Raw genomic sequence first — 13538 nt, forward strand, 5'->3', positions numbered from 1 at the left:
TACAGATGCTGCAAATGTTATAATTGCTTCTGTTGCAGTGGGAAAATTAAATACCAGACTGTTTCAATACTGATCTGATCTATATAATACTAAGCTGACATTTGCCCAAATTAGTACAAACATCTTGGGGTTTGATATCTGGTAGCATGCTGCCTAATGCTTTCATAAAAAATTCCTGTATGAAATATTTAAAAACACTTATTAACCCAGTTAAAATGAACAGATTACACATTGGACTGAAACAGTGCACAGAGGATCTGACGTGAATGCTTTAAGCAATGTGTTAATCAAAGAAATTAAACTTCCTCTTTTGCTAATATTACATTCACAACTGGCCAAGTATCTTATGTCGTGGGTACATTTTGATATCTTATGAGGTTTCCAAAACCAAATATTTCATTTGTTAAATTAACTAAATCAAATATGTGCTCATGTCAGAAATTTGACATAATACCGAATATCTAACAGCATAAAACCCACAACGCTGACAAAAGCCTTATAAAACTTAACAATCAAGCAGAAAATGACTTTGCAACTACGTACTATAATATACCACATGCAGAAGACACTGGTTGTGAGAAACCGTTTGAATCTACAATTAACAAAGGAACTTTGCATTCAAAGCAATAATAGGATAAATTAATAGTCTAAATAGTGCAGAAGCAGCAAGTATTCACAGCAGATGGGCCCTGTACAAAAAACACTTTTTTCAACATTGCAGTTATTAATGTTGTCGACGGGGGTGGGGGCACTGACTTCCCTAGTGAGCTAAATATACCGAGTTAACCATCTGCACTATACATATGTTCAGCCAGTTATTTACAGTCTTGTAAGTTTCGACCAAAAATATTTAATGATTGTCTGTGTTCTCAAACACTAAACTTAAACTGGCCAACAATGACACTAACAGACAACAGAGATTACATAAAATGAAACAGCAACACAGGTCCACTTTCTAACTAGGTTGGAAAAGTGATAAACAGATATGCTGATCTACAAGTTACAGCTGGCAGTGTCTTTGGAATGGCATGAAGTGGGCAGCAGTCAATACAGCTGAACATTCCTGGCTTCATACAAACTGGAGGTGCAACAATCTCGTGGGGCCACCACAGAAACCCGCTCAGTTACTTGTTCCACACGCTACGGCTTGCTTCCCAGTCCTGCACCAACTACTTCTGAGCTCCGAGTTTCACTTTGCACTGCTCGGTCACATCATTGAATACGATGGTGAAAACACAAGCACACAAAATTCATTAAAAGATCATCTCCTGTCCAGAGGCACTGTATCGCCTTTCTTTACTCGCTGTAAAATACATTTCTTTAATAGAAGGTAAATAGTCCTTAGTTCTACCACAGCAGAACAGAACAACTTTGCTGGAATTCCATTTCTGTGTTTAATCATTTCACGTATAGCCATTGATGTTTACATTTTAGATGAGATAAAGACAGAAATGGAAGGTGATAGAAATTAGTGTAGGCCTCATTTCCAATCCAGACTCAAGAGGGACCCTTAGCCAGTAGACCAGTCTGTGTTTAACCATTCTAATAGTCATCATACATATTTAGGTCTGTGAAGTAGGTGTTGGAAAACGACTTTGCATGAAGATGTGGGTTGAAGTATTTATTTCGTTCCTCAAGAATCAAGTTGTTTTTATTGAAGGCCTGGAAAATAAAGACATTACTTGTTATTGCTCCTAGAACAATGATCATTACTTGTTACTACTCCCAGAACTATTAACATTTTTACTCTATTAATCCTGCAACGTTTAGTGGTTTCAGCTTTAACTTATGAAATTATTGCAGTGCTTATGACCAGAAATTCATTTTCAGTCTTGGTGCTGAAGTAAATCTGGAAGGCAGCAAATTTTGCTCTCGCTGTCAACACATGAAATATTCTGTGGCTAACCCTGTGCAGAAGAGATACGTGAGGATGGTTCCAAAACGGGCGAATTTCAGTTATGTTTATAGATTGGAGAAGTTGGGACTCTTTTCCTTGGAGAAGAGAAGATTGAGAGGAGATTTAAGAAAGGTATTCAAAATCATGAGGGGTCTGGACAGAGTAGATAGGGAGGAACTCTTCCCACGGATGGAAGGAAGAGAACGAGAGGGCACAGGTTTCATTTAAGTGGCAAAAGAAGCAAAACAGACATGAGGAAAAACCTTTTCACATAGCGAGTGGATTAAGATCTGGAATGTTGTGCCTAAATGTGTGGTGGAAGTCGGTCCAATTGAAGCATTCAAACGAGAATTAGACTGTTATCTGAAAAGGAAGAATGTGCAGGGATACAGGGAGAAGGCGGGAAATGGCAATAGGTGAAATCCTCAGTGCAGACCCAATGGACTGAATGGTCTCCTGTGCGCTGCAACAATTCTGCAATTCAATTGACCCCTAATTAACTCTTCATGGTTAAGGTGATCTGGCAAACATAATGCTAAAAGCAGAGCTGATCCAACATATATCAGACAGTAGCGCCTTTCAAAATTCCATCATTTATGATCAACCTTGTCTCCCCCTCATCCTCACCAACTGATTAATACATGATCCTAACCAAAATCTTGAACAGTAATTGAATAAGAAAGATCAAGATATCTTTCAGTGTAAATAGTTCTGCAAGCACCTCTAAAGGTGCTTAGATGCTCCCTTCATTTTTCTCATAATCACAGGAGGGAGGATTTTTAACTTCACCATCTGAGGGGCAGTATGTGTCAGCATATGGATCGCCTGCCATTAGAGAACTCGTCTGGCTTTCATCAAGTTCATTTCAACGGGATGTAAACTGGAATGGTTCTATAACAGGGAGGCGATCGGTTCCACCACATTCCCATTTAGGTGGTGAAGTTAAAAGTTATCAGCATGGTATTATAAAGAACCAATTTAGACATGAGCTGAAACAAGCTTCATACAAGAGAAATTATGGGGGCTATCAGTGGAGACGTCAGGTTCCGCAAAAATGATTAAGCCAATTCCCAATCAAGCAGTTTTCAGGGTGAAATTCATGTTTAGAGCAAAATTCTTGTTTTGCTTCATAACAACCTATCCATTAATGAAGTAAAAAGAACATAGTGCATGTCACACAATTTCTCAGGTTACAATTACTTTCTGGCTTGTTAATTATGAAGAAAAAAAAGTATTTTCCCATTTTTGTTCAAGATAGTTTTCATTCCTCAGAATTTTCTGACAAATCTATGTACTCCAGCCATTCCACCCAACATTTTTCAATTAACTTTAATTATTATTCTCATGCCTTAATAAAAAAAAGCAATGACATGAGTTGGTCACTTCCACACTCTGTAAAGTGTAACATTGGTTGCTTAGTAGTGTGGTTGGAAACAGTACATTAAACATTAGAAGACAGTAATAAATAACATTTATGATGTAAAATTGGAATGTCTCACCTTAATGGCTTCCACCGAATCATATTTCTCGAGTTTATTGACATGGTTTGTGATGCTAGTATTGAGGGGAAGTGCAGAAATTGGATGGATGACAGTGGCATCATGGGACTGCCGTTGATATCGCTGGCAGTAGGTATATACAAGTAATGTTAAAAGACAGCCTAAGATCGAGCAGCTCAAACCCACTGCAATCATGTGGAACACGTTGAATTCTGCAAATATTTTTAGAGACAGTGAAATAAACACTCATTAATTAAGTTTGAACTTGTTCAAGAAATTTCTTGAAATGCAGGATTAGGGAATCAACACCTACCACCACATCTCCTCTCTTCCGAGCTGGACTTGGCTATCTGCACTTCTGAGGGAAGAAATTAAAATTCAATTGCTTAGGTTCATGAAAGTGCTCAATTAAAAACTTTAATAAAGAAAATATTTTGTAGCTTTGTCAAGAAGTTCTCTTGATATGTTTATTAATGGAGCAATTGATTTCAAAGATCCGATTCCCAACTGGTGTTTAGCCTTCTGATGAGCACTGCTGCATTAAAGCACCAGGGACCTAATTCCAACTTTGGGTGACTGTGTGGTGTTTGCACATTCTCCCTGCGTCTGCGTGGGTTTGCTCTGGGTGCTCCGGTTTCCTCCCACAGTTCAAAGATGTGCAGGCTAGGTGGATTGGCCATGATAAATTGTACTTTGTCCAAAAAGGGTAGATGGAGTTATGGGGTCAGAGCAGGAGAGTGGGCCTGGGTAACGTACTTTTTCAGAGGATCGGTGTAAACTAGATGGGCCAAATGACCTCCTTTGGCACTGTAGGGTTCTATGATTCTGATCCCAATTGAGCAGCTGTGGGGCGGAAAACTGACCTCAATACGGAGTGGATTATTTATCAGGATCTCTACTCCTATGTCCTATTCAAAACCTCCTAGGAAGAAAGAACTTGGGGCAGGATTTTCCAGTTGTTCAAGCCGGCGGGAATGTCCGGTCCCACGCTGGCACACGGGTTTCCCGGCAATGGGGGGTGCTGAAAATGAGAAATCCCATTGACAATGGCGGGATCGGTAGATCCTTCTGGTGTGCCGCCTCTGCTTCCGAAAGCATGTGGGAGGGAAAACGGTAAATCCCACCTTTAATTCATATAGCGCCTTTCACAACCTCAGGATGCCAAAAAATACTTTACAGGCAATGAAATACTTTGGAAGTATAGTCATGTTGCAATGTAGGGATAAGAAGATCATTGATTCCTTTTTAGTGATGTTGGTTAATGGATAATTATTACCCAAGACACTGGGAAAGTTCTCTGCTCATCTTGGAATATTACAGTGGGATCTTTTACATTGAGAAGTGTGGAGTTTGGGAGAGGACAAGTTTGAGCTTGGTTGTGATACGCTGCTCAAATGCACAATTTGCCAGCACTAGCCGAGAAGTTGTGCACACATCAACAATACCCATTTGGACTAGGTTTGAGAGTGCTACATTATATCCTAACAAGAAATGAACGTACATGGATGTTAAATAGTTGAATATCCATTTACCAAATTCGGCAGACATTATTGTGATACTATAGCTCGGTACAAACACTGGTTTCCACTCTACCCTTATAGACCCCCACGCTGTTTAGAGGCAACTCCCCACCCCCACTGGGGTAAAATCCAGCTCTTAAATACAAGTTTCAATGAGCATCACCTGCTCTCAACTCATGCTGAAGCTAGTCTTGATTTACTTTTGTAAGGGCAATGAAGAGTCCATACTGAGTACGTCAAAACAAAAACATGACTTTATTTTACAATAACTATTATATACAGCCCTAGTAGTTCCCTACTGGGTCTTTTCTAGTCATTGCCTTACTAACCAGCTCTATTTATATAAAGACAAGTATGAAGGGTCCCCCCGCCCCTTTATCGAGGGAGCTCGTATTCTGCAAGATCCAAGGGGTAGTTAATCACCCTAACCCATAAGGCTCATGCGGGTAATAACAGTTACTCTTAAAGGAACCTGTATTTCTAACATTGACAATGAGAAGGGAGAAAATCAATGTAGTAAAGCTGCTGAGAAAATAAAACTCGCCAAGGAACCAATGATTAAGTTAACTTTAAATTTAATTTCTTTTGGTTTCCATTTTTTAATGCATATTTAGTGATAATTTGTCATCTTTTAAAAATTGCATCAGAAAGACTAGCATAACTAATAACGTGGACAACTGTAATTGCATGAAATTTATGTATGTCATGTGTAGTCATGTATGTGACTACATGAAACGGGATTTATTTTGTGATTGTCCATTGACTCGTTGATGTGGTTGAATTACTTTCATATCAAATAAAGATAGTTAATTACAGTGGAATTATACATTGATATTCAACAACTGAAGTGGAAAAATGATTGCTCATAATCAGGCTGGTTGAATCGGCATTTGTCAAGCTACAATCAATCCGAGGCAAGAAAAGGCTTGCTTACACAAGGATTGTGCTTGTATTTGGTTTGAACATATGTGGGTTCCACTGCAGTTAACATGAGACTTCATGCAGTTAATTCCAGCGATTACAGAGAAACCCCCACTCTATTAGTGGCCTTGTTTGAAACTGAGGATAGCTTGCCAGATTTAACTGGAGATTATGTTATCATGCATAGGCAATGGAGAATAGCCAGTTCGCTACTTGTTTCTATTTTCTAACAAGCTTTTGTGTCTAATTGCTTTTGTGTTTTATCTTCCTCCTTCATTCCTCCGGTACTTTTCTCCTTAGAATTTCAAACTAAATGTCATCAGTTAGCTTAGCTGGAATACAAACAGATGATCACAGAATAATACAGTACAGAAGAGGCCCTTCGGCCCATCGAGTCTGCACCGAAGCATTAAAAACACCTAATGTGCCTATCTAATCTCATTTGCCAGCACATGGCCGGTAGCCTTGAATGTTATGGTGTGCCAAGTGCTCATCCAGGTACTTTTTAAAGAATGTGAGGCAATCCGCCTCTACCACCCTCCCAGGCAGTGCATTCGAGATCTTCTGGGTAAAAACGTTTTTCCTCCAATTTCCTCTAAACCTCCTGTCCTGACCTTGAATTTATGTTCCCATCGTAACTGACCCTTCAACTAAGGGGTACAGCTGCTCCCTATCCAACCTGTCCATGCCCCTCACTTGTACACCTTGATCAGGTCGCCCCTCAGTCTTCTCTGCTCCAGAGAAAACAACCCAAGCTTATCCAACCTCTCTTCATAACTAAAATGGTCCATCCCAGGCACCATCCTGGTGAATTTCCTCTGCAGCCCCACCAGTACAATCACAGCCTTCCTATAACGTGGCAAACAGAATTGCACATAGTACCTAGCTGAGGCTTCACCAAAGTTCTTTCTATACAACTATCCAGTCCCAGGTTTCTGCCTCTGCTCTTTTTGAGAGTATAAAACCCTCTCATGTTTCTCCTTTTCAATCTTCGTCAGTCACATATTTGAGTGCTGGTGGGCTATATTGTATTTGTGGAGTGTTTCAGCTAATTATACCACATGCATATTGCCCACAAATTGGCCAGCCAAGCACTACTTTCGTCCATATATCTGTTCAAACTGAAATTTGTACAACAGAACCTCTGTATGTCGGCAGTAAAAATACCCACACAACACAACAGGGGCAATTTGGAGCCTGCACTCTCTGTGAGAAAGTCGGCACAGTCTCAAAATCTGGAGAAGTGAAAAACGGAATTCTCTCCGGCGTGATTTGGTTTGAATTACATTGTGGGAGCCCGGGAACTTCATTTTAATACGTTGTCATCAGCAAGCATGCTCTCCAGACCTTCTCCCCCCTCATGGAATATTCACTGGACGCTGGCATGATGTCATGTTGGCATCATTTACAACAGGTCAACAAAAGCGTGAACTTGGCAGCCTCACCCCAAAGGAGATATCAGATGTAAGCACTCAGGCAGCCATGATTCCCCAGGCTCTTCACTGCTCAGGGTGCACCAGAGAGGATACGGGGAATACAGACAGGTCCAACTTGGGGCTGGACTGGAGTTGAGTCACACAATCGTGGGGAGGGGGAGAGGGAGGGGAGGGATGCTAGCCCTTCCATTCAGTTATGTGCATCCCTTGCTTTAAGGGGTTCTGGAGGCTGGCATGTAGGTATCGCTTATGTACTATGTCCTTTTTGCTGGGCTAGTGGCCAACTCACCGCTGAAGGACTGCCCGTCCTTAGTGGGAGCTGGAAAATGGGTGGCAGGAGGTGAATACTGAGGGTCAGCACTGGGGCAACTGTGCGGTTCCTGACTGGGGTCCATGAGAGGCCTGACTGCAAGGGCAGAGTGGGGTTCTCACGAATGGGTTGCATCTCTGCCTAATCATGAGTAAAGACCCTCTCACCTGGGAAGCACAACTGGAAGTGTGAGTAGAACCCCACAGTCTGGTAGCACTGTGAGGACAAAGTGGTTAAGCTCCATTGAATTTCAGTTCCACTTGTGCAGGAAATTTACCTCTCAGGAATTAGTGGGTGGGGCTGAGTAATGAGACATGAGGGTACCCTCAAGATATGTGTTTGTCATGCTAATTGCAGACTTTACTCTAATTGGCTATGCCTTGTCTGCCATAAGAGGCGCTCACTTTCCGGATATGCTATTTCACCCTTCATTGACGAGTCAATTGTGCAAATGAAATATGCAAAGCTAAAGTTCACAGGCACTGACTGGAGGCCCAAGCATACAGCCCCAATGCTTATACAAGAGTTTATTTCATACAATAGTAATAATCTTTATTATTGTCACAAGTAGGCTTACATTAACCCTGCAATGAAGTTACTGTGAAAATCCCCTAGCACCCACACTTCAGCATCTGTTTGGATACTCTGAGGGAGAATTCAGGGGCGCGATTCTCCGCACCCCACGCCGGGGGGGGGGGGGGGGGGGAGAATCGCGGGAGGGCCGGGCGAATCATGCCACGCCGCCCTGGCACCCCCCACGATTCTCCCACCACCCCCAAAATGGCGTGTCGCGTTTTGCGACAGGCTGCTCGGTGAATCGCCGCTCGCCGTTTTTCACGGCGACCGGCGATTCTCCGGCCCGGATGGGCCGAGCGGCCTGCTGAACCCAACTGGTTCACGCCGGCGCCAACCACACCTGGCGAACAGCGTGCGACCGGTGAGTGTGGGGCCTTTGGGGGGCGAAGGGAGGATCAAGGACCACGGGCTGGCTCAGCAGATGTCTGGCTGTCGATCGGTGCCCACCGATCGTAGGGCCGGCGTCTCTAAAGGACGCACTCTTTTCCCTCCGCCGCCCCGCAAGATCAAGCCGCCATGTCTTGCGGGGTAGCAGAGGGGAAGTCGGCAACCGCGCATGTGCGGGTTGGCGCCGACCAACCTGCGCATGCGCGGCTGATGTCACTTCGGCGCCGCCGGCCGCGTCATTCCAGGCGCGCCGCTTTGACGCAAGTATCAAGGCCCCTGGGGGGGAGAATAGGAGGCGAGGAGCGGCCTCCGACGCCGGAGTGAAACACTCCGGGTTTCACTCCAACGTCGGCTGTTTGTCTCCCGATGGGAGAATTCTGCCCCAGATGTCCAAATTAGCTAACAAGCATGTCTTTCGGGACTTGTGGGAGGAGACCGGAACACCCAGAGGAAACCCACACAGGAGAGAACGTGCAGTCTCCACACAGACAGTGACCCAAGCAGGAATCAAACCTGTAGTGAAGCAACAGTGCTAACCACTGTGCTACCATGCCACCCATACACTGATACTTTATGGTGAAGACTTATCACTCATCCCACTATAGGTCATGACAGGAAGCATCTTTGAGGTGCTCTGCGAGGATGCAGACTGGACATGCATCCACTGAACAGCTCTGTCACCTATCGCAAGGATTGGAAGGCGGGGGGCGTAGTTTGAATATGGCAAGAAGAAATGTGCCAGTGAGACTCATGAGTGTCCATGTGTGTAATCCTGGTGGAGTTGAGAGGGACAGGTGTGGGGATGTGCCAGTGTGAGAGGGGAAGGTGAGTGGCTCAGTGGAGAGGCACTCACTAAGGGCACGGTGGCAGTCCCAGAGGAGTAGAGGGCGGAGGGGCTGGCCCTTCTCAGGAATCTTCACCGCTCACTTTGGTTCCCTTCTCTTTTCAGTGCCTGATTTTGGAGAATCATGGAGCCTCTTAAGTTGGCCTTTCTACTATTTGTGATAGAGCAGCAGCAGAGACAGAGACAGAGATGTGGCACTGCAAGCAGCCAGGACCAGTGCCCTGCTGAGGAGGGGGAGGCTGAGCTCCGAGCTGTACAGGGAGCATCACCACAGAGGGATTTGAGACTGCATTGGCAAAGGGTCTTCTGATGTCGGACTTTCTAGCTACAGATGCTAGAGCCACAGTGGTGAAGACTGCGCCTGTCCCGGGGGACGGTGAACACCTTTGTCCTGTATTGCAAGAGCTGTCACCACGTGGAATGGGAGGACACCCAATGCTCATGCCCCTTAAAGTTACCATTGCTCTGAGCTTCCATATGAGCAGCTCATTTCAGGACAGAGCTGGATTGGATGCACCCCCCAACCGGTCCAGACACTAGTGCTCCGAAAGCTAGTGTTTGAAACAAACCTGTTGGACTTTAACCTGGTGTTGTAAGACTTCTTAATGAGCAAGAGCAGCATAGGGTGTCATGAAAAGTGTTCTTACAGGGAACAGATCAGTCCAAGGGAGAGTCGTTGAGGAGTCTAGTAGCTGTGGGGACGAAGCTTTTCCTATGCTGGATGTGTGGATCTTCAGACTTCTGTACCTTCTGCCTGATGGAAGGGTCTGGAAGAAGGCAATGCCTGGGTGGGAGGGGTCTCTGATAATGCTGTCTGCGGAAGGTATATACAGAATCAATGTGCGGGTGGCAACCTTGTGTGATGCATTGGGCTGAGTTCACCTAAATCTGCAGTTTCTTGCGATCTTGGATCGAACAGTTGCCATACCAGGCTGTGATGCAGCCGGATAGGATGCTCTCTATGTCACATCTGTAGAAGTTTGTGAGAGTCGATGCAGGCATGCCAAATTTATTTAGTTTCTGTAGGAAGTAGAGACGTTGTTGGGTTTTCTTGACTGTCGCATCAACGTGAGTGGACCAGGACAGACTGTTGGTGATGGTGACCCCCAGGAACTTAAAGCTATCGACCATCTCCACTTCAGAGCCATTGATGCAGACGGAAGTGTGTGTCGTGCTACACTTCCTGAAGTCAATTATCAGTTCCTTGGTCTTTCCAACATTAAGAGAGAGGCTGTTTTCGGTACACCATGCAACCAAGTGATTTATCTCCCTCCTGTAGTCTGATTCGTCGTTGTTTGAGATACGGCCCACCACAGTCATATCAGCCGCAAACTTATCGATTGAGTTGGAGTTAAATCTTGCTACACAGTCATGTGTGTATAGGGAGTACAGTAGAGGACTGAGCACACATCCTTGCGAGGCCCCTATGTTGAGGATTATTGTGGAGGAGGTGCTGTTGCCTCTCCTGACAGATTGCGTTCTGTTCGTGAGGAAGTCAAGGATCCAGCTGCACAGGGAGGGGTCAAGTCCAAGATTGCAGAGTTTGGTTATAAGTCTTGTCGGGATAATGGTGTTGAAGGTGAAGCTGTAGTCTATGAACAGCAGTCTGACATAGATGTCCTTGTTGTTGAGGGTTTTGTGTGTTGATTGTAGAGCCAGGAAGATGGCATCTGCTGTGGACCGGTTGCGGTGATAGGCAAACAGCAGTGGATCGAGACCCTCTGGGAGGCTGCCATTGATCCGTCTCATGGCTAGCCGCTCAAAGCATTTCATTATAACAAACGTCAGGACCAGTTCAGATGGTTGAGGAGTAGCATGCGTGGGACTGGATATGAAACTTGTGCCGAGGAGATGTTTAACGGAGCTCCTCAGTGATTGCAGTGATTACGTTTTCCTAACACGAACAAATCAGTGGGAGGGCACCAAGAGCGGCGTGATTCTCGTGGAGGAAAAATCTTTGCTTGAGAGACTGAAAATTCTGTGAGAAATCCCGCTGACAGCACTGGCAGGATTCGCACCATTGTTCTCAACGGATCTGGCACCATTCCATTTTGTGGTAAGATTCTGCCGAATGTGTACTCATGCATACTGCTTAATAGTTCTGATTGAAGTACACCGCACAGGTGAGTCTTTCCTAATGCTGCTCTTAACTCAACTTCAGAGGCAAATCTGCCAATTGTAGAATCACATCTAATGTTGGACACTGACAAGCAGCAGCTGATTGGGTATGGTCGGTACCTTGCCTATTGCAAACAGCTGAAGGGAAGTGCTGGTTGATACAATTCACCAGTCGAAGAAAAGAGCTTTGACAAAGGGTCATCAGGACTCAAAACGTTAGCTCTTTTCTCTCCCTACAGATACTGCCAGACCTGCTGAGATTTTCCAGCATTTTCTCTTTTGGCACCAGTCGAAGGGATGTACCGCCTACACAACTGGCATCTCATGGGCATTGAAATTCAAACACTGCATTGCTCAATTGTTTGTTGGGCAGAATTTTTCTTTGATTAGGTGCCAGCATCCTGTTCGTGGAGAATATTGCATCGTAGCAGCTTGAGATAGCTAGCTTCAACTGGTGCTCATTTTTTTGAGATACCTCACCCTTGCAGGGTAATGTGAGGTCACATTTAGGCCCGTTCATGAGTTTATGCAATATACAAGGAGCAAGGATCTAATCAGGGTAGCCATTATCCTGCAGGATGGCCTTAATGCACCCTATTTCTGCTCACCACGCAAACATGATGCTAATAGCTCAGGCGCTATTTACAAGGTTGGCAATAAGGCCAATCTTGTAGCTCAAGGAATGGTAGGAATTCCAGCACGTATATTGATGAGGGAAGGTAGGTTTAAGGTAGATAGTAGTGCAGAACACAATCACAGATTTTTTGGTCAGCACATTGAGGAAAGGGAGCTTATTTGACTACTCCATTTCAAAGGGAATTTGAGCACAGGATTGATCCCATTAACATGTGTAAGGAAATTCATTGATGCAACTGCGGATTCTTAATTTTTAGGCCATTTGGAAATCTCATCTGGACAAATTAAGTTCTGTGGAATTAATTTTAACTGTGTACAATAGAGTTAAATGAGAAATTTTTGAAGAGGCCACCCCTTATATGATCCATCTGATTTTACTTTTCAACGGCTTCAGTGGAAAAGCAAATGAGGGAGGCGTTTAACAAGTGGACAATGCAACATTGTCCGTTTACACATCTGCAGAAGATAAAATTACATCCGTGTTTCCAGAGTGTTACTTTCACTTTGCTGTATCTTTCAATATTTAGGTAATATTATAGGTTATTAATGTATGGGCTGGAATTCCCTAAGTTATCATTACAATCCCTTCAGATTAAATATAATATGTTCAATTTCCAGTCCTTTACTAAAGATGATTTGTCTGGCCACTATTGAAGATTGTAAATGTTGCCATTTGGGTCTATGTAATTACATTGTGAAAATGAAACAATCTAGAACAGCGACAGTCAACCTAGGTTGGTGAGTGGGCCGCAGGAGTGGCCCTCCTTCATCGCAGTGGGCCGCAAGGCTGAAATCCCGCCTGTTCACTAACCATGGCCCTTGAATAAGATTTATTTATTTAACACACTCTGAATATTTCACAACTATAGAAAATGCTTAATCATTTATATGTCAATAAAACTGTGATCAACTTCAAATAGTAAGAAGAAAAGTAATATTTACAGTTTGAACGCAGAGGGAGCGCACAGCTCTGGCAGTCAATGTTGTGTGCAATCAGCTTAATTGCTGATTAATTAAAACTTAATTTCACTTGTCCTTGTTTTATGTATCACTTCAGGCATACCATTAGGAAAAACTACATGGATGGAAATCACCGGAATGTGGCAATCCTGCGTATGGCCAGTCAACAAAACGTCGAGGGCCACATGTGGCCCCAGCCGCAGGTTTCCCGCCACTGCTATAGAATATTTGTTAGTTGCACATTCTGAAGTTGCACATTGACTTCAATGTAAAAGAAAATTTAATGGGGTATAATGAGGGGAGGAGGTCTGTTTACATTCTTGCCAAAGTTGAATTTCATCCTTCAAATCTTTAACAGTTCAGGTAGACATCATTATGCAATGTTAACATGCAGGTACACCCATAATTATTAATGTTAACAGATAATAGATACT

General features: G+C 43.8%; 1 protein-coding gene across 3 annotated transcripts in view; it reads right to left on the reverse strand.

Moving 5' to 3' along the window:
• Window positions 1-834: 834 nt before the first annotated feature.
• sema5a (sema domain, seven thrombospondin repeats (type 1 and type 1-like), transmembrane domain (TM) and short cytoplasmic domain, (semaphorin) 5A) overlaps window positions 835-13538 on the reverse strand; it is a 267608-nt gene continuing 254904 nt past the window's right edge. For all 3 annotated transcript variants that reach the window (XM_038797605.1, XM_038797604.1, XM_038797606.1), the window contains exons 20-22: window positions 3710-3754; window positions 3397-3608; window positions 835-1662 (exon numbers count right to left, since the gene is read on the reverse strand). In XM_038797605.1, coding sequence (XP_038653533.1) covers window positions 1543-1662; window positions 3397-3608; window positions 3710-3754 — 377 coding nt within the window. In that variant the 3' untranslated portion in view covers window positions 835-1542. The remainder of the gene's footprint in view (window positions 1663-3396; window positions 3609-3709; window positions 3755-13538) is intronic.

This window comes from Scyliorhinus canicula, chromosome 5 (genome assembly GCF_902713615.1).
Source record: "Scyliorhinus canicula chromosome 5, sScyCan1.1, whole genome shotgun sequence".
NCBI lineage: Eukaryota > Metazoa > Chordata > Chondrichthyes > Carcharhiniformes > Scyliorhinidae > Scyliorhinus > Scyliorhinus canicula.